The sequence below is a fragment of the Lathyrus oleraceus genome, chromosome 6 (assembly GCF_024323335.1).
Source record: "Lathyrus oleraceus cultivar Zhongwan6 chromosome 6, CAAS_Psat_ZW6_1.0, whole genome shotgun sequence".
Lineage (NCBI taxonomy): Eukaryota > Viridiplantae > Streptophyta > Magnoliopsida > Fabales > Fabaceae > Lathyrus > Lathyrus oleraceus.
The window spans coordinates 508257466-508284585 of NC_066584.1; the positions used below are offsets into that span (position 1 = coordinate 508257466).

Below are 27120 nucleotides of genomic sequence, written 5' to 3' on the forward strand. Positions count from 1 at the left end.
GATGAAGAGTGACGATGGAGAAAGAGTGAACGACGAGGATAGAAGAGTAAGAGGTGACAGCGGACTTGAAGGTTTTGGGCGGAGGAAGGTGAATCGGAGAAGGTGACGGCGGTGTAAGAAGGACGGTGGTGTGGTTGTCTGTGTGACAGCGGTTTGAAGGAGAGGGGTTTGGGTGGTGGCGCGATGAAGAAGATGAAGGTTATGGTGGTGGTGACGCGCGGCGGAAAATGGTGAGGAAGAAGAGATTCACGGTGGGTTTTTTTTATTTTTTTTACTTTCTTCAGAGAGAAGAGAATGTGAGTGAGGGTAGCTGGAGTGAGGTTGGATTTGGGAAATGAGTGGTGGAGAGAGAGTGAGGGTTTCGTGAGGGAGTGAAGGAGGCCGCTTAGGATTCACCCTCCCTTTTCTTCATGAGTAAATCCATACTTATATAGTGTACCAATTAGGGTTTTTATTTTTTACAAATGCCAATAATGCCCATAAGATGTTTTATGAATTAAAAAGGGTTTAGAAATAACTAAATGTAATAAAATCAGATGAATTAAAATAAATAAGATAAAATTAAAACAACAAGAGGATTAATCCTATTTATTTTTCGAAATTTTGATAAAAAAACAAAAATAAAAGGGCTCAAAATAAATAATAATTGATCGCAAAAAACATTCAAAAAATTAAAATGAATGTACCAAGATGATCAGTGTGAAATAAACTTTTCGAAAAAATACAGCATTTGAGCCAACTTTGAAATAAATTTTGACCGGTTAAGCAGGCTTGAGCTGATCAAAAAGTGGCCGAAGAATTAGCTGAAAAATAAATCGAGCACAACAGATTAAACTACGTGAAACGTAGATTTAAGAGACTGATGTTTGCAAGCTTGATTTTGAAACTTTTTCGCCCGCTATTTTGACACACATTTGATAATTGATTCAACTAGATTGCCTGTAGATCCGAAAAAATTATTTCGACTGATATTTTAGGCGCTATGCGGTACGGAATGCATGGTATGCTATGTAGACATGCAATAGCTATGATGAATGTATTGAATCAGCGATTCAGGGTCAAAATTGGGGTGTGACAATATACAATCAGAGGTGTAAATAAAATACAGCTTAGATATACTTTAAGACTAAATAACTTCTAAAATATTCACAATGTTTAAGATGTTCTAAGTCTAACAATATTGATAAAGTAGCTTTTCTTTGATTGTCAAGTTCAGAGTCTTGTGGTGCATTGAAGTGTGGTAGTATTCTTCTTAGGTATGTAGCTCCTTTTAAAGAGAATATAGAAAGAGACGTTGGAGACTTTCACCAAAAGGTTGGTTAACATTTATACTTAATTAGACACATTAAGGAAACACCTTTCTGTAAGAAGAATGATTCATTGAGGCTCGGGAATCAAAGAAGAGATTTTTCCTTAAGTCTTCACGTGATCAAAAAAGGTTTCCAATCTATCATAATTGCCTTGATAGAAGAGCTTCTGCTTCAGATGAGATTGTCTTTAAGATAAGGCATCTTGCTGATTATATGAGTCTATTTCAGGTAAGAATATTTGTTATATTTTATTTATTTAGTTCTATTTTTACCAAGAAATTTTGTACATGTAATTTCTTCTTCTTTTGCAATGTTGGATATACGAGCATTTGCCGTCCATTTGTGACAGGCGTGTTTGTGTTCATATCACTGACTCCCCACGAGCCACCAGATGAAGGGCTCACATCCAGGATGTAGTACTAGCAAAGGATTGATGGTCTAACCATAATGGTCATATGGACACCTTACGTAGAGCATAAAGTGCATTGGAACTTTGATTACACTGCCTTGTCTTTGAGCTATATGTTATGTGAGAGTTTAGTGGCTAGATATTTGTCTAAGAGGTGTTTATGCTAGTTTGGGTATGTTCAAGTATCCCTCTACTAGTTCCTGTTGTTCCATCTAAGGGCATTGATATATGCTTTATGTCTAACATTGCCAGCAGTGCCATTGCTATTAGAGATAATGCAATGGAGTTGTGGTTCCCTGGGAAGTGTGAGGATGGTTACTTAGGATGATATGATATAGTATCACACCCTTGCATCATCCCACATGCTCAACCTACTATCGATGATGGATCTTTTCATGACGAAGGACCTATAAATGACATGCAACCGCCTCCACCGCCACCGTCAGATATGACTGACTAGCAACGACTAAAGAGGATAGAACTTCTTTAAGATAAACTCATGGGTTTGGCAAACCCAGATGGTGAGATGTATGCTTTGGCATCGTAGATAACACACATTTCCCGTGGTGGACATGTGTAGATTTTATTAGTTTATTTATTTTTTGATGTTGCTCACATTATTTGTATATTATTGACATCTTATCTTATATTGTCTTAATATTTCAATAGAAGAAAATTAACATTACATTGCATAACATAGCTTAACAAGAAAATAACATGGATAAAATTTCAACAATACTAGATGATTCAAGATGTTTCAACATCTTGATAATATCATCGACATATCTAGAAATTGTCGCATCCACCTCGATCAAACCCTTTATTTCCCATTGATTATATGTGTTTCACATGACTTTTATATCTTCATCCGTCTTCATCTCAAACTTACTAAACCTAATCTTCCCTTCATTCTCGATTGAAGGCGAACAATAGACGATCTTAGAAACTTTTCTGTTGTTAATATGGTACACAAGATTATCCAATTTAAATTTCAGAACAACAAGAGAGATGTCCTATGTGAGCCTAAAATCAACTAGAGGTTTCACTCCATTGAAATACAAAAAAGCGAGATACCAATATTGAGATATTATGAGATATTTTTTAACATCATATCATGCATATTTATACAAGTTTGGAATTAATATGGACCACACAAAATTGTCAGTGCAATCACAACCCTAAAAAAGTGTCAAAAAATCCCAACTATTGAAAATTAACACTACGATATTTTTCAAGGTTATGAGAAAAATCTAGTAATCGTTGGAGGTTTTTTGTATGGTCAAACTCTTCTCCATCTTTGTTTACACTTTCTTTCTTTCAACAAAACATACAACCAAAATGAAACTCCAAACATAAAAAATAGAAAACATAAAAGCCTTAAAAACTTTCTCTCACCAAACAACTTCTTTGACCGTCGGTCATCAATGTTTGTCTCGCAACTGTCATTCTTATAGGTTACAGTTGGATTATTTGTGTTCAAACTCCTTTTGTTTTTATAATTTTTGTTTCTTCTTCTTTTTCAATGAATTTTATTTCAGTCTTGTTACAAAATAGTTTTGATGTGTGTTTGAGGTGTGAAACATGTTAATTTATGTGTATTAAAACATTTTGTTATTATTGTTGTGTTTTATTTGTTAAGCTTTCAAATTCATTCCTAATCTTCTCATGCGAAGTGTCAACTTATGTATTCAATGTTTCGTTTGGATTAAGAACAACTTGTAAGTTCTTTGAAAAGTAGAGCATGAGATATATTATATGAAATGTATTATTTGAAACAAATAATAACATAAAATAAAATACACCAAAAAACATGATAGTAGAAAATACACATATGAATATAATGTTTGTAAAAAAATGTAAATTGATCAACCAAACCAAACCGGTTAGTTTGGTTTGGTTCCATTTTTAAAAATACTAAAATCGAACCAAACCAAACCGATGAAGATATCATTAGTTCTGACAATTTTTTGATTAAAAACCGGTCCAAACCGAACCGATTACACCCCTAGGAAGGATGCCAAGACAAAATCTTATTTGAGTAAAAGGAGTATTCGAACAAAAATATAGTGGCCCAAAAGAAGAAAGAAAAGATAAAATTAAGTGGATGGTTCATTACACCAATGAGTTACTCACACACCCTAACGAAATTTCAAAAATAATTATAAAATTTGGATTTTAAAATTTGGACGCACTTAATACACAATAAGCTCTCTCTGAAATACACAAAAAAACATATCCGGATTTTTAAATCTGATTTAACAACTAATGAAAACTGATATTCGGACGCACTCAAACACACCATACCAAACTCAGACACAAATATGCATAAAATTGAAGTTAAAAATTTGTCTGGATTTCAAAATCCGAAGTTTTTTTTTCAATTACAGAGGATTTTTAACCTCCTATAATTTTGAAATCTAAAACCAATTGATGGCTTATGGACCCCTTGGTGGTATAACATTGTACACCCGATAGTTTTAAGGAAAAAAAAGTATCTTGAGGATCTAGTGAGATTAGTTGAGGCACTATGTTTTGAAAAGACATTATTTTGGGAAATACTCATCCCACCACATAGGGAGTTCCCCACACCTCTGAAAACCCGAGGATGTTCTTCCTGTGTCTGAAGATGTATCCCCGGACGCACCTAAAATCACATTAGTCCTCGTATTTCAGTCAGTCGTCCCATTTTTATCAAAATCTACTCTGGAGATGTAACTCCGTATTTGTTCTGGGGTGAATCCGGAGATACGTCTCCATAACACCACACGTTCACTTAGATTCTAGGTTATCTTAGAATTAGAAGCTTGATTTTACTTGATTTTCCTTCATGTTTTAGGCTTAGAAATCCATACGCCTGATTTTCAACTAATTTCATCCTAAGTGATTAAGTTAATCAAAATCTTCTTTGATTAACTAAATCCTTTGATTTGTGCTTATTATTTCGGCAGTCTAGTCAAGTGATCAAAAGTCTCTTGATCGCATGATAAGACTAGTCCCTTGTGTTGGAGCTGCATTGGATATTTCAAGACAAACAACTCAAGACTTCACTCAAATCCATACAAGTCAGACAAAACATTACAGACAGACTAGAAACTGGACTACTATTCAAGCACAACAAAGGTCCTTCTTCAACACTTGTTAGTTATGATGACGATTACACTCCACGAGTCTTAAGAAATGAAGAATGATGAGAGGGATCATTCTTATCCTTGTTTTTTACTTTAGTGCAATTCGAGTACGGGGCGTAGGCCACAGTTACTGAAAGTACTCACCTTCGTTCATAGACTTTAATATAATTCGAATAAAACAATTATCAAGTCTACTTCAACAATCTTCATCAACAATACACCTTCTCTTTGGATCAGACGCAACAATATTCTTTGATATCCATACATTCTTTGGGCTAATCACCTTATGGTTAAACACCATCTCTGAATCAATCATTCTTCTTGCCTTGTAGAGTTACAGACTCTAACAATCATTATTTTTTCCTTATAGAGTTACAGACTCTGGCAATCATTCTTTTTTCCTTATAGAGTTAAAGACTTTTGCAACTTTTCATCTTGCCTTATAGAGTTACCGACTCTTGTAATCTTTCCATTTTTGCCCTGTAGAGTTACAAACTTTGACAATCTTTCTTTCTACCCTATAGAGTTATAGACTCTGCCAATCTTTCGTCCTGCCTTGTGGAGTTACAGACTCTAGTAAGCATTCAGGCATTACCTTGTAGAGTTACAGACTCTGGTAATCTGTACTTCTTTCCAATGGAGTTACAAACTCTGGCAAACTCCTTTTCTTTTATGTTGCCCTAAAGAATTACAGACTCTAGCAAAATCCTACAATCCTTGTATTGGCCATACCATATATTGGTTAACGCCACACTCTTTGAACCAAATACCTTTTCTTATTTCATGTTTGTCTTATCAGTCCTCTCGTGCTTAGGCAAACACCCTATATTTTCTCTTTGGCCATACCATCTATTGGTTAACGCCACACTCTTTGATTCAAATTTCACTTTCTCCTTCTCTTTTAGGCAAATCACCACTATTGGTTAATGTCACACTCCTTTGCTTTTTTGGCTAATCATCATCCATTGATTAATGCCACATTCATTTACTCTTTTTGGCTAATTACCATCTATTGGTTAGTTCCACACTCTTTATTCAAGCAATTTTCTTCGCCTTTTGACAATTTAATCAACTTTTTCTTTCTTTGTCATCCTTAGTTCCACGAACTACGGAGCTCTGATTTCCTCATTGTACTATGAGGATACGTAGGCACAAGGATTCGAATCCTTGATAAGCACACTAATTATTAAACTTTTTTTCCCTTTTTTTCGATATGGCTTCATGATGAACTGTCAGTTGTAGAACTAGCAATGCAAAACCTCAATAAAAACATGGTCCATTTGCAAAATACAATTGGCAATATGGATGCACAATGTTTGTGGTCCTTCCAATTTCTTCAAATTAAGGCATCTCTTAGAATACAATGATTCTAATCTAGTCTAAATTTTATTCTGCCTATGCCTATGTCTGTCACACATGTGCTGTCTACTCTATTCTGCCAATGACCCATTAACTACCACTTATTTTGTTCTTCAATTAACTACTATCCATAAAAATCCTTTGAACTTATACACACATCAGAATTTCAGCTTTTAGTTGCTTCAAATTTAATTTTATTGATCATGGTCGATTTTACATGTTTCTGTAAATTAAATTCAGTTTTGACTAAGTTTGGAAGAAAAACCGATGGTTTTGCACACGGCATCCGAGAGCATGGTATGTAATCTTAGATGAATTATTTTCAACTTTTCACTTTTGCTATGTTTCAAAGCATGCAACAAGATCTTTGTCGTTGATATTATGTCATTGCTTCCAAAGTACATATAATGAATAATTTGGCATGATTCCATAATAGAATGAAACTGTAACCGATGGCTTAAAACTGTTGTTGTAACCTACAGTGAAACTGGCGCCAAAAATCACAGATACTGTAAAAGGAAAATTGAGGTTGGGAGCAAGAATTCTTCGGGTAGGCGGAGTAGAGAAAGTGTTTATGCAACTCTTTAGTGTTACAGATGGAGAGAAACTGTTGAAAGCATCACAGTGTTACTTATCAACCACGTCAGGTCCTATAGCTGGCCTTCTCTTCATATCAACTCACAAACTTGCTTTTTGCAGTGAGAAATCCATCAAGATCACTTCTCCAAAAGGAGAATTTATTAGAGTCCAATATAAGGTCATTTTCATATTTATCTTTTTTTCAAGAGATCAGTTCTCAAATTCTTTTATATTTTCTTCACATTTTGCAAATATGTATTCTTAATCTGTTTTCTATTTCAGGTTTCTATTCCACATGAAAAGATAGAGCATGTCAACCAAAGTCGAAATATGAAAAAACCTTCAGAGAAATATATAGAAATAGTCACCGTGGATGGTTTCGACTTCTGGTTTATGGGATTTTTTAATTACCAGAAAGCTTTAAGATGTCTTCAACAGGCCATCTCTCAATCTGACGAGAAAAAGTTGTAGAAATGAAATGAAAGTGTACAAATTCATATTTTACATCATTTTATTAATATGATAAGCTAGTTGTTTCTTAAACTATTGGTTCCATGATGTTTTAAACTCAATCTTCACAAAATTACGCATGCATAACATTTATATAACAGGGTTTCTTAGCTAACAAGGTTTGCCTATTTATGATATTTTATTTTTTTTCTGCTTGAATTTGTATTGGTACTCAAACAAAGGGATTCAGAAGCTTTCTTCTTTAACATAGATAATCGACATCCATCTTTACTCAAGAAATATAACATATGGATATGCACTGTAGGCAGATTTTATAGCAGCATTGATTGTCATACTGAATTTTCAGTACCTACAAATAACATATGGATAATCTTTTTATCTATTATGTACTCCCTCCATTATGTTTTATAAGTAAATTTTGACTCTTTAGTTTACTATGTAAATAATGTATTTAGACGATATATAAATTAGATACATCAACTATTCAATAAACCTAAAAGTCAAAAGTTTCTTATAAAAGAGAATAGAAGGAGTATTTAATTAATTATGGTTGTACTTATTTTCAAATCACCTTTTTTTAATTTGATTATTATTCATTTATTGGTCTCGGATATATATATATATATATATATATATATATATATATATATATATATATATATATATATATATATATATATATATATATATATATATAAAAGTTAGTCTTATTAGTGTCGGGGTGACTTTTCTCTTTTCTGTTTGAATTCTTACTAGAGAGACCTTACTTAAAAGAGGAATTTCACTGGTGTCGAAGGGTGTCATTTGATCTTTCTGTTTAGTGGCTATTGAGTCGTCCTCTCATCTTTTTTGTGACTTGTGAGGTAGTTGCTTCACTTTGGTATATATGATCTTTAGATGGTTCCGCACTACAAGAAAACTGTATTTTAGCGTCGGTCAAAAGTCCTCTCTAAATGGCTCAAAACCGATGCTAAAGGGTGTTAGCGACGACCTAGCGTCGGTGTCGGGGCGAACACCGTAAAGGTGGAAGCAAAGTGTAATGTTGAGTTGTCGCTACCTTAAGTGACGAATTTAAAGAACGCTAGCTTGGTGCTAAAATTCAAAAACCAACGTTATAATATAGTCATTTTAAATTGGTGGAGTCGACTATAATCGACGGTATGTTTTATGTAGCATCGATTTATAGTGACACTTAAATATTGTCTTCAATGGGTTAGCGTCGGTTCTGAACGACATCATAATCTAGCCATATTTCTATTAGGTAGAGGACCCAACTCTAAATCCCCACGTAAATTGTTAAGAGGTAAATCCAATCTTGCCTTCTCATTGTCCTTTGTTTTTGCAGGATCATTCATGATAGTGTTAAACACATTATCAAATACATTCTTCTTTATATGCATCACGTCAAGGTTGTGCCTTAACAAGTTTTCCTTCAAGTATGGAAGATCCCAATATATACTTCATATAATCCAATTATGTTGTTTCCCAAATCGTGGAAATTTGGTGGCTCAGTCACTATCTGTGACTTTTGGAAAATCACGAACAACTTCCTAAAGATCATGACCTGTAAACATGTAAGGTGGTCTTTTTTTCTTAATCTTGTTTTTTGTAAATCTCTTTTTAATTTTTTTAAAAGGATGATCCATTGGTAAAAATCGATGATGACAATCGAACCAAGAACTTTTTCCCCCATATCGTAAGATGAAAGCGTTTGTATTATCCATGCAATAAGGGCATGCTAATGTATCTTGTGTCCCCCATCCAGATAACATACCATATGCTGGAAAATCATTAATTGTCTATATTAAATGCGCCCTCATGAAAAAAATTATGCTTCATAGAGATAGCATATGTCACAATGTCATCTCTCCACCAGCGCATCAAATCATCAATCAAAGGTTGCAAGTAGACATCTATTTTAACTTTTAGGTTGTACGGTCCAGGTACAAGACAAGTGAAAAACATGTATGGTTTGGTCATGCACATTTTGGGAGGGAGATTGTATGGTGTGACTATTATCAGCCAACATGAATACGGAGAACAAGAGGCTTGAATGTAAGGTGTAAACACATCAGTATATAGACCCAATCTTATATTTTTTGGGTCACTAGCATAATCAAGATAAACTTTCATCAAAGTGTTTCCATGTTTTTCCATCAGATGGGTGACGCAAAACATTTGGATTGCTTGTTTTCTCACGATGTCATCTCATTTGAGCTGCAGATTCCTTTGAAGCATAAAGTCTTTGTAACCTAGGAATGATTGGAAAATAAAATATTCTTTTCACTACCACATCTTTGTATTTTCCCATTCCACTCTTTCGAGGAACATACCTAGCGGCTTCACAAACTCTACACTGAGTTAAAGTGTTATCTTCTTTATAGTATAATAAGCATCCATTCACACAACAATCAATTTTCTCAACCTCCAATCCCAACTTAGACACCAACTTCTTCACTTCGTAATAGTTTTCAGGTAAGCATTGATTTGTTGGACCAACATTTGTCATACTCCAAAGATCGCCCTACTATTTTTACAATTTCATCTGGCTCATGATCATCACTTCATCTGCATACTTATAGTCATATAGGTCATTCATTCACAATTGCATTCTTAAATATCATTGATTCAAAGGTACTTGTGAATCAAGCATTGGGAATCTGTGTGGCACTAGACTTGGGATGCTCATCTTGGAAATTCTAATATTTGGTTTATGGCTTTGATCCTTATGGGTTATACCAGGAGTGGATTGTAATTGATTGTTACTTACAAATGGGCTTTAACATACACAAGTTCATTGGATGTTTGGTTGGATTCAAGATATGGCAGTGCAAGATCATAATTCATTCAAATTCACATTCAAGATCAATATTCAAGTCACATAGTACACAAATCAAGGATCCATTTCCATTACAAAAATCATCAAATCCCATTACATTACAAAAAAAACCTAAATTACAAACTTTAAACAAAAGGTACAAATTTTGACCTACAATTGACTTTGATCAACTATTGACTTTTTGGTCAACCAGTTGACTAAAGTCAACCACTAGTCTTAACCATAATCCCTACCGTTCCTTCATTCCTAAGCTATCCCCATTCTTGTTCTTCATAATTTTTTATTCTTACCAAAGCCTTCATACTTTGATTAAGCCTTTAATCCAACCTTTCCTAAGCCAAGCATGCTTTAACCCTACGTCAAACAAGCCAACATACCATATTAGACACACATAAACCATATATAGCCATGACAATTAGAATTCATACCATAGCATAACAACATACCAAGTTCAACTAATGTTTCCAAATTAACCTAAATTCATCCATATTCAAACACAATTCACACATACTTAAATCAAATTTCCATGTATACAAATAGTTATGTTCAGTTCATGCAACAATTAGTATAACAGTTCGGCTCAGATCAGATCAAGCAAATTAAGCTAACATTATCATTAAACTCCTAACTCTCATACCATAAAACAAAGCATACAACCACATCGACTTAAACCAAGTTCAAGCTATCACAAATATCATTAGCAATGCCAACACCAATAAGCGGCCTGCATAGCTGATCACACTGAATCACACCATGTTTTTGACTTGGATTTCACATGTTTATTAGGTCTTTCATACCATTTTGCTTGTATTATGCTCTCTTTTATGTTGTTTTCATATATTTAGCTCTTTCAAGACCTTTTTAGAAGAAACGAAGCAAAAAGACCAAATATTAGGGTTTTTCGGCAAATATTGTACACATGGCGTTATGCATGGCGGCCGCTATAGGAGAAGCCATGACACATCAGCCCTCAACCAGGAGGTAACCGCCACGATCCCATGAACTTTCTCATTCACACACATGGGGGACGACATGATGGGGCGGCGGGCGCCACCTTTGTATTTCACGTTCCCACTAAGGAGAAGTTGAAGGGCATCATGGTCTTTGCAAGTTGCTGAATTCCTCTATAAATAGGTCGTTCTAGTTCATTTCCAAATCATCCAACTTAGTTTACAACACTAAGACTATATTATCATCTGTAAAAGCGGTAATCTATCATATCGAGGGGTTATCGCACCGTAGTGTAATTGAGTTGGAGCACTTTGATTTTGCTATCGTCTTTATCTTCAAAGTCAAAGGTTTATTTTCCTTGTACAAGATTTAAAGTCTCCGTTTGGAGCAGGTTCTAATTTAATCGCTTTTATTTATTTTACTTGTCATGCTTTACTTTATTTAATTTCTTGCTATGCTTTACTTTATTTAATTTTTTGCCATGTTTTACTTTATTTAATTCCTGTAATTGTCTTTACTTTATTTAAATTTCTCGTCATTATCTTTATTGCTCGTTTTAATTATTTTACATGCTTTACTTGTTCTTTACACCTTATATTCTAAAACAACTTTTTATCATGATCAATATCGTTGTGTTTGTTTGTATTACCATGTCTGGCTAAATCTTTCAAAGGTTAGAATGTAAGGATCGCGGTTAAAGAGATGTTTCACATATTGAATCTGTAGAAATGCTTTAAAGGCTGTTTTGATTTTTAATTCGAGTTTTCTGAAACAAACTTGGTTAGTTTTAACTACTCAAGGAGTGCGAAAGCACCCTGACATAGTTAACTAGGAATTTTTATCACTTTAAGGAAAAACGATTTTTGAAACTGTTTTCGGACGTGTTGATAGATTTAAAATCAGGAAACTCCTTGGATAAACTTTCCAAATCAAAATCACTTTTCAACTAAGTTTACGAGTATTATTTCTTAAAAATAAGTTTACTACTTTAGCGTTCTACGCACCTTTTATAAGTGACAATAAAAGGCCTTAATTTAAGGGTAAACTTGGTTCTGGATACGCGAAAGCGACAGTTCTTGTTAAATGGATTCTTTTCAAGAGTAAAACATATTGCCCCATAAATAGTTCTATTTAGACAATCGAAACATTGTTTAACTGACGTGAAATACATTCAAACCTGTCTCTATCTTCACTATATTTATTATTTCCTTTATTTACCTTCAGAGAAGTATATAGAAATAGTCACCGTGGATGGTTTCGACTTCTGGTTTATGGGATTTTTTAATTACCAGAAAGCTTTAAGATGTCTTAAACAGGCTATCTCTCAATCTGACGAGAAAAAGTTGTAGAAATGAAATGACAGTGTACAAATTCATATTTTACATCATTTTATTAATATGAAAAGCTAGTTGTTTCTTAAACTATTGGTTCCATGATGTTTTAAACTCAATCTTCACAAACTTACGCATGCATAACATTTATATAACAGGGTTTCTTAGCTAACAAGGTTTGCCTATTTATGATATTTTATTTTTTTTCTGCTTGAATTTGTATTGGTACTCAAACAAAGGGATTCAGAAGCTTTCTTCTTTAACATAGATAATCGACATCCATCTTTACTCAAGAAATATAACATATGGATATGCACTTTAGGCAGATTTTATAGCAGCATTGATTGTCATACTGAATTTTCAGTACCTACAAATAACATATGGATAATCTTTTTATCTATTATGTACTCCCTCCATTATGTTTTATAAGTAAATTTTGACTCTTCAGTTTACTATGTAAATGATGTATTTAGAGGATATATAAATTAGATACATCAACTATTCAATAAATTACCTAAAAGTCAAAAGTTTCTTATAAAAGAGAATAGAAGGAGTATTTAATTAATTATGGTTGTACTTATTTTCAAATCGCCTTTTTTTAATTTGATTATTATTCATTTATTGGTCTCGGGTGTATATATATATATATATATATATATATATATATATATATATATATAAGTTAGTCTTATTAGTGTCGGGGTGACTTTTCTCTTTTCTGTTTGAATTCTTACTAGAGAGACCTTACTTAAAAGAGGAATTTCACTGGTTTCGAAGGGTGTCATTTGATCTTTCTGTTTAGTGGCTATTGAGTCGTCCTCTCATCTTTTTTGTGACTTGTGAGGTAGTTGCTTCACTTTGGTATATATGATCTTTAGATGGTTCCGCACTACAAGAAAACTGTGTTTTAGCGTCGGTCAAAAGTCACTACGCCAAATAAGGGAAAAGAGGGCGCTTTTTTTGGCCTATAACAGCGCTTTAAAGCGCCCTCTAATCTGGCGCTGACATAGGTAAAGACAGCGCTTTTTTTCCTGGTGAAAGCGCTGTCTAAAGTGGCTCTTTAAGCCCTTTAAGGGCCACTTTAGAGGGCGCTTTTTCAAGAAAGCGCCCTCTAAAGTGGAAACATTTAAGGGTTTAGAGGACGCTTTTACTGGAAAGCGCCCTCTAAAGTGGAAACTTTTAAGGGTTTAGAGGGCGCTTTTACTGGAAAGCGTCCTCTAAAGTGGAAACATTTAAGGGTTTAGAGGGCGCTTTTACTGGAAAGCGCCCTCTAAAGTGGAAACATTTAAGGGTTTAGAGGGCGCTTTTACTGGAAAGCGCCCTCTAAAAAGAAATAAAACTAAGTAGCAAAAGCATCTCTGAGATGTATGTTTTTTTTACTAGCAGCAGTCTTCTTAGCAACAACCTCTTTTTGTTCAATATCAATAGCATGAACCTAAAATATCATAAAATTAGTTAGGTGATGTATAAGATCAAGAATTAACATTTTCTATGCATAAATATCATATAATTGTGTTTATACCTTTTTTTTTTATGCAACTGACTCGATTTGCTGCGTAATCCCCTTATATTTTTGGTCCCTTATCTTTTGAAGATATAATTGATATTTGTTTAGATGGACATGTTCCATTGTCGTAGAGGGATACTTTCAAATATCCAGCATCATCATCATCTACGCGAATGAGGCTTGACGACAATGGAACATCTCCATCTAAACAAATATCAATTGATACTTTCAAGTATCCCTTGCCCCTTGCACGAATGATTGACTTCATAATATTCATTTTACCTGTAATAAAGAAAACAATTAAAATCAGATGACAAATGTAAAAACAATTAAAATCATAAAAGTCATTTTACCTGTAATAAAGAAAACAATTAAAATCATTTGACCTGTACCTTTTTCACTAAGTTCTCTTTCTTTTCTTGGTTGGAATATGTTCTACATGTCTCTTAACAACACGGACGGTTGGATTGATCCAAATACCCTCATTATGATCATTTCTAATATATGAATCATTTGATATAATATTCTCATCTTGATCATTTCTGGTAAACGATTCAATCTCAACATCAATATCACCTTGATCTCCAGTGTTTTCATCAATTACTTTGTTGGAAAAAAGAACTATAGACCATTTCGTACTTTTCGGATCATTGACATAGAACACTTGTCTAGCTTGAGAGACTAGAATAAAAGACTCATCTTTGTATCCCACCCTATTAAGATCCACTTGCAAAAATCCTGACTTATCCATTCGAATGTCGTTATTATTTTCAACCCACTTGCAACCAAATATAGGAATCTGAAACTTCTCATAATCAAACACCCAAATGCGCTCGATAACACCAAAATACGACAGATTTGCAAATTTGGGGTTTAAGTCCTTCACACTTGATATGTGCATTGCTTCAGCTACCACGGTGACACCACTATTCTGCATAGTACTTTTATCATCTTGTTCTTTGGTATAAAATGTGTATCCATTAATCGCGTATGCGCTATAAGAAAAAACATGGAAACTTGGACCATATGCTAAGCATCTCAACCTTTCTGTTATTGAAGCGGGATCTGAATAATACTTTGAATAAATATGATCCTTAAACCAAGGTATAAAACATCGATTGTGCTCTCGTACTATCCAATTTTCATTTCTATTGGGATTTAAACCTCGGAGAACATCCTTGTGAATTTCAACATACGGCTCAACCTCATTCTCATTGTGCAGAACATACAAATGCACTTGATCCCGTTCGACCCTTGATACTACCACAAATTTATTTCCAATTAGATTTTTTCCTTCTTTCTTTTCGACAAGCTGAGACTTGGGGAGTCCGATTGACTGAACATTAGACAAATATTCAGTACAAAACTCAATCGCTTCTTCAACAATGTATCTTTCAACCATACAACCTTCTGGTCGACTTCGGTTCTTCACGTATCCTTTTAATATTTTCATATAACGTTCAACAGGGTACATCCATCTCATATAAGCTGGTCCACACAATTGTGTCTCTTTCACAAGATGAACAACTAGATGTACCATTATGTCAAAAAATGATGGAGGAAAAAACATTTCAAGCTCACACAAAGTAATAACGATTTCTTTTTGCAACATTGGTAAGATCGCAAGATTGATCACCTTACTGCAAATTGACTTGAAGAAAGAACACAACTTAGTTATAGAGCTTCTTACTTTTTCTGGAAGAATAGAACGTATACCTATTGGGAGAAAATGTTCCATTATAACATGGCAATCATGGGTCTTTAAACTCTTTAACTTGAGGTCTTTCATAGACACAAGTCTTCTAATATTTGAAGAGTACCCTTCTGGAACTTTAACTTCACTTAGAAACTTACACAATGTTTTTTTCTCCTTTCTAGATAGAGTATAAGCAGCAGGCGGTAGATATGTTCGTTTTCCTTTCTTCAAGGGTCCTAATTCAGTTCTTATTCCCATCGCTATCAAGTCCTTTCTTGCCTTAAGGCCATCCTTAGACTTTCCTTGTATATTGAGTAACGTGCCAATAACACTTTCAAATACATTTTTTTTAATATGCATAACATCAAGAAAATATCTCACATACAAGGACTTCCAATACGGCAATTCAAAAAAAACTGACCTCTTCTTCCACCCACTTTTGACAAGTGTCTGGGCAAAAGGCTTGCCAAACTGAGTATCCAAATCTTTCACCTTTTCAAAAATTTGATCACCCGCCAATATAGGTGGAGCTCTGCCTTGTTCTGTCTCTCCATTGAACGCCTTTCTCCATCCACGGTAGTGATGATTTGAATTTAAGAATCTCCGATGACCGAGAAAGACATTCTTCTGACCAAACTCCAAGCGCTTCCAATCTGTTTTATCTTCACAAATAGGACACGCACATTGACCTTTTATGCTATACCCTGATAGATTTCCGTATGCTGGAAAATCATTAATTGTGCCAAACAACATCGCCCTCAAGTTGAAACTTTCTTTCCTATATCCATCATAAACCTCCACACCGGTCTCCCACAAAATCTTTAAATCTTCGATTAAGGGCTTCAAGTACACGTCTATGTCATTCCCTGGTTGTTTAGGTCCAGAAATCAACATAGACAACATCATGTACTTACGCTTCATACATAGCCATGGAGGTAGGTTATAAATCCTAATAATCACAGGCCATGTACTATGTGAGATACTCTGGATACCGTGTGGGTTCATTCCATCAGTAGATAATGCCAAGCGAAGGTTTCTTGATTCTTCTCCAAATTCAGGATAATCATTATCAATTTTCAACCACTGTGGTGAATCTGTCGGATGTCGATACTTTCCATCTATAATTCTTTCATCTGCATGCCAGGTCAAGTGTCTTGAATCGGTTTCACTACGAAACATGCGTCTAAATCTCGGAATAACAGGAAAATACCACAAGACTTTTGCTGGAGACAACTTGCTCTTATATCGCGAGACACCACATTTAGGACACTCATTTAACGATGCATACTCATTTCGAAACAAAACGCAATCGTTTGGACATGCATGTATCTTATCATAGCTCATGCCAATAGAGCACAACATCTTCTTGGTCTCATATGTTCGATTGGGAAGAACATTATCCTCAGGAAGCATATCTTTTAAAAGGGATAATAACTCTGTGAAACTTTTATCCGACCATCCATTGCCCGCCTTTAAGTTGTACAACTTTAATACCGCAGACAATCTTGTGAATTTAGTGCAACCATCATACAAAGGTTTCTCTGCATCACTTACCAACCTCTCAAACATTTTGGGACAATCCTTAAGATCTCCTTCAAGTGCTTCTGCAATCTCTTCAACTCGATCACAATCGTATGTATCTGCGCCACTATAGTTTGAGGCATAGGTCGTACTATCCCCCGGTTCAACATTCTCGTTACTTTTCTCACCATGCAAATTCCAACATGTATAACTTCGATCAATTCCATGCCTCATTAGATGCAATGTCAACTGAACTGCGTCAACCCGTTTCCCATAACAACAACCCAAGCAAGGACATATCATTCTACTGGGGTCTTCGGCGTGCGCAACGGCAAACTTAACGAATTCTGATACCCCATTCTCGTACTCTCTCGACAATCGATTGGAAGACATCCATGTATTATCCATTACTAATTAGAATAAACAAAAAACAATTTCAGAAGAGAAACCAATTTCAAAAGATACTCTGTGCAGGGCATTCATGTCTCCATTTACTCTATCAAATAACATCCATACCTAAACTTCTTAAGTTACTAGCTACGCTATGTACTGGTTGGCTGTTAATGAAGAATTCAAACACATTCGGACCTAGGTTTCTAATGATATTGGTGTTGACACAAAATCAGATGTTCATAGGTCGTATAACCCTAACTACTGGGTAATGTAGTCCCATTGCATGCGCTATCATGGTCACTAAAAACCAACCGTCAATTGCCTAATAAACCCAAACTATTTAAATGACTATGAATATTGAAACTTTACAGGTCGAAACAAACGTAGCATAGACAACAATAACATAAAACTGAAATGGGGCAAAGCTAAAACAAAGCAATAGTGCAAGTAATAATGTATGCATCGTGTACCTTTGATTGGTAGAAGGAGGAAACGTCGTAGATCTAACAGAGGTGGAAGGAGAACGCCTTAGAACCCTAACGTGAAAAAGAACGAAAATAACAGAGAGTGAAATAACAAAACGCGCAGTATGTTATAATTTTAATGTTTACTAAAGGGGACCTTAGAGGGCGCTTGTGGAAAAAAAGCGCCCTCTAAAGGGGGCCTAAGAGGGAGCTTATGGAAGCGCTCTCTAAGGCTTTCCAGAAGCGCTTTATAAGCTGGAAATGCACATGGACTTATAACAGCGCTTTATTAAAAGCGTCCTCTAAGGGTAACCTTAGAGGGCGCTTTCTAAAAAGCGCCATGTATTGTTGTCCCTCTATCTCCTCCTTATTTTTTCGCTTCACCTTAGAGGGCGCTTTATTACAAAAGCGCCCTCTAAAGTGCGCTGTCTATTGCTCCTTATTTTTTCGCTTCACTTTAGAGAGCGCTTTTATAATAAAGCGCCCTCTAAGGTGCGCTGTCTATTCCAGTTTTTGGCGTAGTGAGTCCTCTCTAAATGGCTCAAAACCGATGCTAAAGGGTGTTAGCGACGACCAAGCGTCGGTGTCGAGGCGAACACCGTAAAGGTGGAAGCAAAGTGTAATGTTGAGTTGTCGCTACCTTAAGTGATGAATTTAAAGAACGCTAGCTTGGTGCTAAAATTCAAAAACCAACGTTATAATATAGTCATTTTAAATTGGTGGAGTCGACTATAATCGACGGTATGTTTTATGTAGCATCGATTTATAGTGACACTTAAATATTGTCTTCAATGGGTTAGCGTCGGTCCTGAACGACATCATAATCTAGCCATATTTCTATTAGGTAGAGGACGCAACTCTAAATCCCCACGTAAATTGTTAAGAGGTAAATCCAATCTTGCCTTCTCATTGTCCTTTGTTTTTGCAGGATCATTCATGATAGCGTTAAACACATTATCAAATACATTCTTCTTTATATGCATCACGTCAAGGTTGTGCCTTAACAAGTTTTCCTTCAAGTATGGAAGATCCCAATATATACTTCATATAATCCAATTATGTTGTTTCCCAAATCGTGGAAATTTGGTGGCTCAGTCACTATCTGTGACTTTTGGAAAATCACGAACAACTTCCTAAAGATCATGACCTGTAAACATGTAAGGTGGTCTTTTTTTCTTAATCTTGTATTTTGTAAATCTCTTTTTAATTTTTTTAAAGGATGATCCATTGGTAAAAATCGATGATGACAATCGAACCAAGAACTTTTTCCCCCATATCGTAAGATGAAAGCGTTTGTATTATCCATGCAATAAGGGCATGCTAATGTATCTTGTGTCCCCCATCCAGATAACATACCATATGCTGGAAAATCATTAATTGTCTATATTAAATGCGCCCTCATGAAAAAAGTTATGCTTCATAGAGATAGCATATGTCACAATGTCATCTCTCCACCAGCGCATCAAATCATCAATCAAAGGTTGCAAGTAGACATCTATTTTAACTTTTAGGTTGTACGGTCCAGGTACAAGACAAGTGAAAAACATGTATGGTTTGGTCATGCACATTTTGGGAGGGAGATTGTATGGTGTGACTATTATCAGCCAACATGAATACGGAGAACAAGAGGCTTGAATGTAAGGTGTAAACACATCAGTATATAGACCCAATCTTATATTTTTTGGGTCACTAGCATAATCAAGATAAACTTTCATCAAAGTGTTTCCATGTTTTCCATCAGATGGGTGACACAAAACATTTGGATTGCTTGTTTTCTCACGATGTCATCTCATTTGAGCTGCAGATTCCTTTGAAACATAAAGTCTTTGTAACCTAGGAATGATTGGAAAATAAAATATTCTTTTCACTACCACATCTTTGTATTTTCCCATTCCACTCTTTCGAGGAACATACCTAGCGGCTTCACAAACTCTACACTGAGTTAAAGTGTTATCTTCTTTATAGTATAATAAGCATCCATTCACACAACAATCAATTTTCTCAACCTCCAATCCCAACTTAGACACCAACTTCTTCACTTCGTAATAGTTTTCAGGTAAGCATTGATTTGTTGGACCAACATTTATCATACTCCAAAGATCGCCCTACTTTTTTTTCAATTTCATCTGGCTCATGATCATCACTTCATCTGCATACTTATAGTCATATAGGTCATTCATGCACAATTGCATTCTTAAATATCATTGATTCAAAGGTACTTGTGAATTGATCGCTCGACTGTGTGAGTCTAGAATGGGATACAAACTGCAAGTGCACAGTTCTATCGCGTAGTTTTAAAAGATATCGATCCCACAGGGACTTATGAATCGATATACCGTTATCTAAAGTTACTACGTAAATCTAAGGTGAAAATGTTTGATTGTTTGGGGGAAAAACTAAGAGCTAAACTAATATCTAGATTAAATATCAATAAAACGGATATCGGTATGTAGTTCGTCAAAACTAGGGAATCAAGTCTTTGTCGGTTTCCAGGTTTTTAAAATAAATCGTTTCAGTTAACTTTATTAGTTAAAGGTTTTATCTCAAACTCTCGCTCTGTTGAATAAACCATGATTTTATATTAATGTTGCTGTCACTTATAATTAAGTCAAAAACCATATTTTGAAAGCAATAAAGTTGCAGAAACTCTTTTTAAGAAAATACTGACCGTTTTAAACACCCTTATCTCAAACTCTCGCTCTGTTGACTTAGGTTATATGATTAAATCCAAATGCTTAACTCTCGTCCTCACATTCGATCTTTAAAAATACTTTTTGGAAAAGGTCAGAATTTAATTGACTCTAAAACTTGCTCTCGCCCTGATCTAGAATTAATGCCTAACTCACACTGTCCAGTCAAAACCTCAAACTCTCGCTCTGTTGGTTTTAACTTCTTTATGTTCTTTACTTTTTGTAAAAAATCTTGTTATTAAACCTGTAAGTTGAGACCGTAAAAAGATTGATTCTAATTTTAAGTTTAGATAGACCGACTCAGTCTCGACCCCTTTTTCTGCTTACTTTACATACCGATACCTAGGCAAATTAGCCAGACATGCTAAATAAATAAGAATTTATATCATGCATAAACAGACTCATTCCAGGCAGGCAATATGAATAAACAATAGAATAAAACATTAAAAATTAAATAACGATTAAAGAACCTGAATGCGTAATACAATGGTCTTGAACACTCCACCACAAGCCGGTAGGATTTGTTCTTGGATTCTTCAATTAAACAGTAAATTAAATCAAGGAAATAAAACTGGAATATAACGTAAGGTTAAATCCGGTATAAAGTTGCACAGTAGTTTCCGGTGTAGAAACTACTACGCGAAAAATATCTAAAAGCTAAAAACGGGGAAGATAAATTGCAAGGGGAAAAGAGAAAGTAAAACTTGCAAAAGAAATAAATAAAATGAACAATGTTGGAAAGGAAGAAAAATAAGCAAAGGCGTGAAAAATAAATTTGGCAGAGCTTCCGCAAAACTGAGCGTGCAAAAACTGTCTTGTTGAAAGTTCCCAATTAGCTGCTATTTATACAGCTGCTGGTGTAACTACTTTTCAAGGGTTTCCGTGTGCGTGGTCTCGTTCCGAGGGTTAAGCGTGCGTGGAAGTAGGCTTCAACGTGGTCAGTTGAGTTCCTTGCGCCAAAAATATAGAGGACTGGTGTGACGTTCGTCACACCATGTGTGACGCTCGTCACAGGAGTGCTTTTAGTGTGACGCTCGTCAAACTCCTTGTGACGCCCGTCACAGGGGCAACGTGCGCTTTCTTTTGGGCTGGGCTTGGTCTTGGTTATTTGTTTCCTTTTTATTGCTTTTTACACCTCCTTTTCTTCCCTTTTTCACTTTTGCTTCAAAATGGGTACCTGATGTAAATAGAAAAGAAATACTGCATAATATCTGATAAAATGGGATAAATTAAAGTAAATGATAATATAATCTAATTAAGTTAAGTCTTAAAATGTGATATAATTTCGTGTTATCATGAATCAAGCATTGGGAATCTGTGTGGCACTAGACTTGGGATGCTCATCTTGGAAATTCTAATATTTGGTTTATGGCTTTGATCCTTATGGGTTATACCAGGAGTGGATTGTAATTGATTGTTACTTACAAATGGGCTTTAACATACACAAGTTCATTGGATGTTTGGTTGGATTCAAGATATGGCAGTGCAAGATCATAATTCATTCAAATTCACATTCAAGATCAATATTCAATATCAAACTTTCAAAATTTAAGTTTTGGAGGGAAAGAACTTGACTTGGAAAACAAGTCACATAGTACACAAATCAAGGATCCATTTCCATTACAAAAATCATCAAATCCCATTACATTACAAAAAAAACCTAAATTACAAACTTTAAACAAAAGGTATAAATTTTGACCTACAATTGACTTTGATCAACTATTGACTTTTTGGTCAACCAGTTGACCAAAGTCAACCACTAGTCTTAACCCTAATCCCTACCGTTCCTTCATTCCTAAGCTATCCCCATTCTTGTTCTTCATAATTTTTTATTCTTACCAAAGCCTTCATACTTTGATTAAGCCTTTAATCCAACCTTTCCTAAGCCAAGCATGCTTTAACCCTACGTCAAACAAGCCAACATACCATATTAGACACACATAAACCATATATAGCCATGACAATTAGAATTCATACCATAGCATAACAACATACCAAGTTCAACTAATGTTTCCAAATTAACCTAAATTCATCCATATTCAAACACAATTCACACATACTTAAATCAAATTTCCATGTATACAAATAGTTATGTTCAGTTCATGCAACAATTAGTATAACAGTTCGGCTCAGATCAGATCAAGCAAATTAAGCTAACATTATCATTAAACTCCTAACTCTCATACCATAAAACAAAGCATACAACCACATCGACCTAAACCAAGTTCAAGCTATCACAAATATCATTAGCAATGCCAACACCAATAAGCGGCCTGCATAGCTGATCACACTGAATCACACCATGTTTTTGACTTGGATTTCACATGTTTATTAGGTCTTTCATACCATTTTGCATGTGTTATGCTCTCTTTTATGTTGTTTTCAGATATTTAGCTCTTTCAAGACCTTTTTAGAAGAAACGAAGCAAAAAGACCAAAAATTAGGGTTTTTCGGCAAATATTGTACACATGGCGTTATGCATGGCGGCCGCTATAGGAGAAGCCATGACACATCAGCCCTCAACCAGGAGGTAACCGCCACGATCCCATGAACTTTCTCATTCACACACATGGGGGACGCCATGAAGGGGCGGCGGGCGCCACCTTTGTATTTCACGTTCCCACTAAGGAGAAGTTGAAGGGCATCATGGTCTTTGCAAGCTGCTGAATTCCTCTATAAATAGGTCGTTCTAGTTCATTTCCAAATCATGCAACTTAGTTTACAACACTAAGACTATATTATCATCTATAAAAGCGATAATCTGTCATATCGAGGGGTTATCGCACCGTAGTGTAATTGAGTTAGAGCACTTTGATTTTGCTATCGTCTTTATCTTCAAAGTCAAAGGTTTATTTTCCTTGTACAAGATTTAAAGTCTCCGTTTGGAGCAGGTTCTAATTTAATCGCTTTTATTTATTTTACTTGTCATGCTTTACTTTATTTAATTTCTTGCCATACTTTACTTTATTTAATTTCTTGCCATGTTTTACTTTATTTAATTCCTGTCATTGTCTTTACTTTATTTAAATTTCTCGTCATTATCTTTATTGCTCGTTTTAATTATTTTACACGCTTTACTTGTTCTTTACACCTTATATTCTAAAACAACTTTTTAGAATGATCAATATCGTTGTGTTTGTTTGTATTACCATGCCTGGCTAAATCTTTCAAAGGTTAGAATGTAAGGATCGCGGTTAAAGAGATGTTTCACATATTGAATCTGTAGAAATGCTTTAAAGGCTGTTTTGATTTTTAATTCGAATTTTCTGAAACAAACTTGGTTAGTTTTAACTACTCAAGGAGTGCGAAAGCACCCTGACTTAGTTAACTAGGAATTTTTATCACTTTAAGGAAAAAGGATTTTTGAAACTGTTTTCGGACGCGTTAATAGATTTAAAATCAGGAAACTCATTGAGTAAACTTTCCAAATCAAAATCACTTTTCAATTAAGTTTACGAGTCTTATTTCTTAAAAATAAGTTTACTACTTTAGCGTTCTGCGCACTTTTTATAAGTGACAATAAAAGGCCTTAATTTAAGGGTAAACTCGGTTCTGAATACGCGAAAACGACAGTTCCTGTTAAATGGATTCTTTTCAAGAGCATAAAATATTGTCCCATAAGTAGTTCTATTTACACAATCGAAACATCGTTTAACTGACGTGAAATACATTCAAATCTGTCTTTATCTGCACTATATTTATTATTTCCTTTATTTACTGTTATTTTGCGACATCAATATCTCTTTTGTACCGCCTTAGATAAAAATCGTAACAATAGTAATCGATATAGATTGACGATTTGGTCTCGGTGGGATCGATATTCTTTTATATTACTCTGACGCGAGTCGTGCACTTGCGAATAGAGCAATCAATAGCAACTGAGCATGACTTTTTCCTCTCATATTCTTAGTCATGATTAACTTCAATATTCACCGACTAATTCTAACACCATGCCTTACTTTCTTCCCTAATTATCAAATCCATAACTAATTACTAATACTTCCCAACATGGCTAACTGTCCAAAGTTGATCCAAACTAACTTAACATATAATTTCTAACCCTAACTGGCTTTTTCAAATTCTAACAGTTCACTTCTAAACCTAGTTATGTACCAGCCAATTAGCAAGGTCATTTAGCAGTTATTAACTTCCATTTCCAATTATAACTAATAGCAGCACAATTCACACTCACTCAAAATATTTACAATACAGCAGAAAAATGCATTAACAATTCAATTTCTCATCAGTACTAACATTCACATTTTAATAACACCAATTCAAACAATAATTAACTGACATTCATGCCAGCTACTACTAACTTTCAATAGACCAAACTTCCTGACTTGAGAACATTCCACATAACCTATATCATTTCAATATATGTCCTCATTCATCCTAATTCTATTAACAACCAGTTTCACTAACTAACCCAAACTCTAACAACACTGCTAATTGATTTTGAATTCGAGCTAACACAGGGCCATGAGCATTCAACTCTTAATTAACATTCTCATTCAATCACATTTTAGTTCCCGTAGTAGCTCAACAATTCACGTTCAAGTTTGAGCATTATCACACTAATAAGGTTCAATTAACATATATTTCATAACATTCATTAACCATCTTTAAATTAGTAACACTTAAGTAGGCCAAATTGATTTCAAGTTAACAACTAACTCCAACTAACTTTCAGTAACATAATTAACACATTTTAATTAACTAATTCAAACACCTAACAACTAACTTAATATAAGTTAACATATTGTTAACTTCTAACCACCCTTACACTTAGAAATCTAATTGTGTTAACTTTCCCTAACAGAGCTACCCAAACTGCCCCATTATATGATGACATTGAAATTCACCGTATTTTCGACTTCGATTTCGCATGTATTTTAATTGTTTTATTGTTATTTTGTTATTTTATTACTATGTTTTTCTTTGTTTTCAGGTTTTCAGTCTAATTGGAGCCCTGATCGAGAAAAGGAGTGAAAATGAGCTAAAAAGCCATAAAATCAGCATTTTACACTTGTGGCTCCCACTGTGGCGGGCGCCATGGGTCCAGCCATGACGTGTCCCAGTTTCAACCTTTCCTAAACTGTCACGCCTCCCACGATCTCCACTTGGGCGCTGCAATTTCCTCCTGTGGCGGGCGCCACAAGAACAAAATGGTTCCCGCCCATTTTCAAACTTAGGGGCATCCTAGTAATTTCCATGTCTCCTTCTTGCCTATAAATAGGACCTTGATTTCATTTGTTTCTTGATCCAAACTTAGTTACAACTAGGCATATATCAGTATTGTGTAAAAGTGATAATCGTTTCACATCGGAGTGTTGCCACACTGTGTAATCGAGTTTGGAGCACTTTGGAAGGAAGTTTAATCCTGCCGCCATTTTCATTTCTGTTACGCACTTTATTCGATCCTCCGATTGGAGCAAGTTTTATTGCTTTACCTTCTTCTACTTTATTTTCCCGCACTGCCTTTATTTTGTTTACTTTCCTGCACTCACACCTTACTTTGTTTACTTTCCCGCACTCGCACTACTTTCCTTTATTTCTTGCACCGCACTACTTTTATTTACTTTCCTGCACCCGCATTACTTTAACTTATTTTCCGCACTCGCACTACTTTTATTTACTTTCCTGCACTCACACTTATTACCTTTTTATTTTAAAAGTCTTTTATTTATCCATTTTTATGATAAAAATTAAAATGCATTTTTACTTTATCATGTTTGGCTAAACCTATAAAGGTTAGAATGTAAGTATCGTAATTGAACCGATAATCCGTACTATTGTTCGTAGAAACACTTAAGGGCTATTTTGACTTTCAACTTAAGTTTTCCCGCACTTAATTTCCATTGGGTAAGATCGAAAGTCGTCCGACGTCTATTTAAACTTAGTTGTTTTTAACTATTTCAAATACAGCGAAATCGCTTTGTTTAGTTCATTAGGAGTCTTTAACTTAAAAAGAAAAGTGATTTTAAAACTAATTTCGGACGCGTTTATAAGTTTAGAGTCTGGTTCGTGAGAACCTCTTTTGGTTAAGAAATCCAGGTCAAAATAATTTTCAACTTAGTCAAGACACTATATTTCTTAAAAATAGGTTTACAATTCTAACGCAATGCGCGCCTTTTTATAAGTGACAATAAGAGTGTTTGATTATGGAGTACAACTCGATTCTGAATACGCGAAAGTGACAGTTCCCGTTAAATTGGTTCTTTTCAAAGTAGGAAATACTGCCCAGAAGTAATTCTATTAACAACTACTTGGATTATTAATTGATTATGTGAATTACATTCGAACCTGTCTTTATTAATTGAATTTAAATTAATACTTTATTTTTCATTGTGCACTCTTAAAAACCCTATTTCGATTACCTTAGATAAACACCGTAACAATAGATAACGATAGATTGACATTTGGTCTTTGTGGATTCGACAATCTTTTATATTACTCTGACGCGTTCGTA

The 27120-nt window shown here is 34.8% G+C and overlaps 1 protein-coding gene across 1 annotated transcript; it reads left to right on the forward strand.

The window, feature by feature from the left end:
- Window positions 1-6270: 6270 nt before the first annotated feature.
- On the forward strand, window positions 6271-7372 carry LOC127091374 (GEM-like protein 4). Its single transcript, XM_051029998.1, has 3 exons — window positions 6271-6503; window positions 6689-6963; window positions 7068-7372. The coding sequence occupies exons 1-3, from the start codon at window positions 6410-6412 to the stop codon at window positions 7254-7256; spliced, it is 558 nt and encodes a 185-aa protein (XP_050885955.1). The 5' UTR covers window positions 6271-6409; the 3' UTR covers window positions 7257-7372.
- The last annotated feature ends 19748 nt before the right edge of the window (window positions 7373-27120 follow it).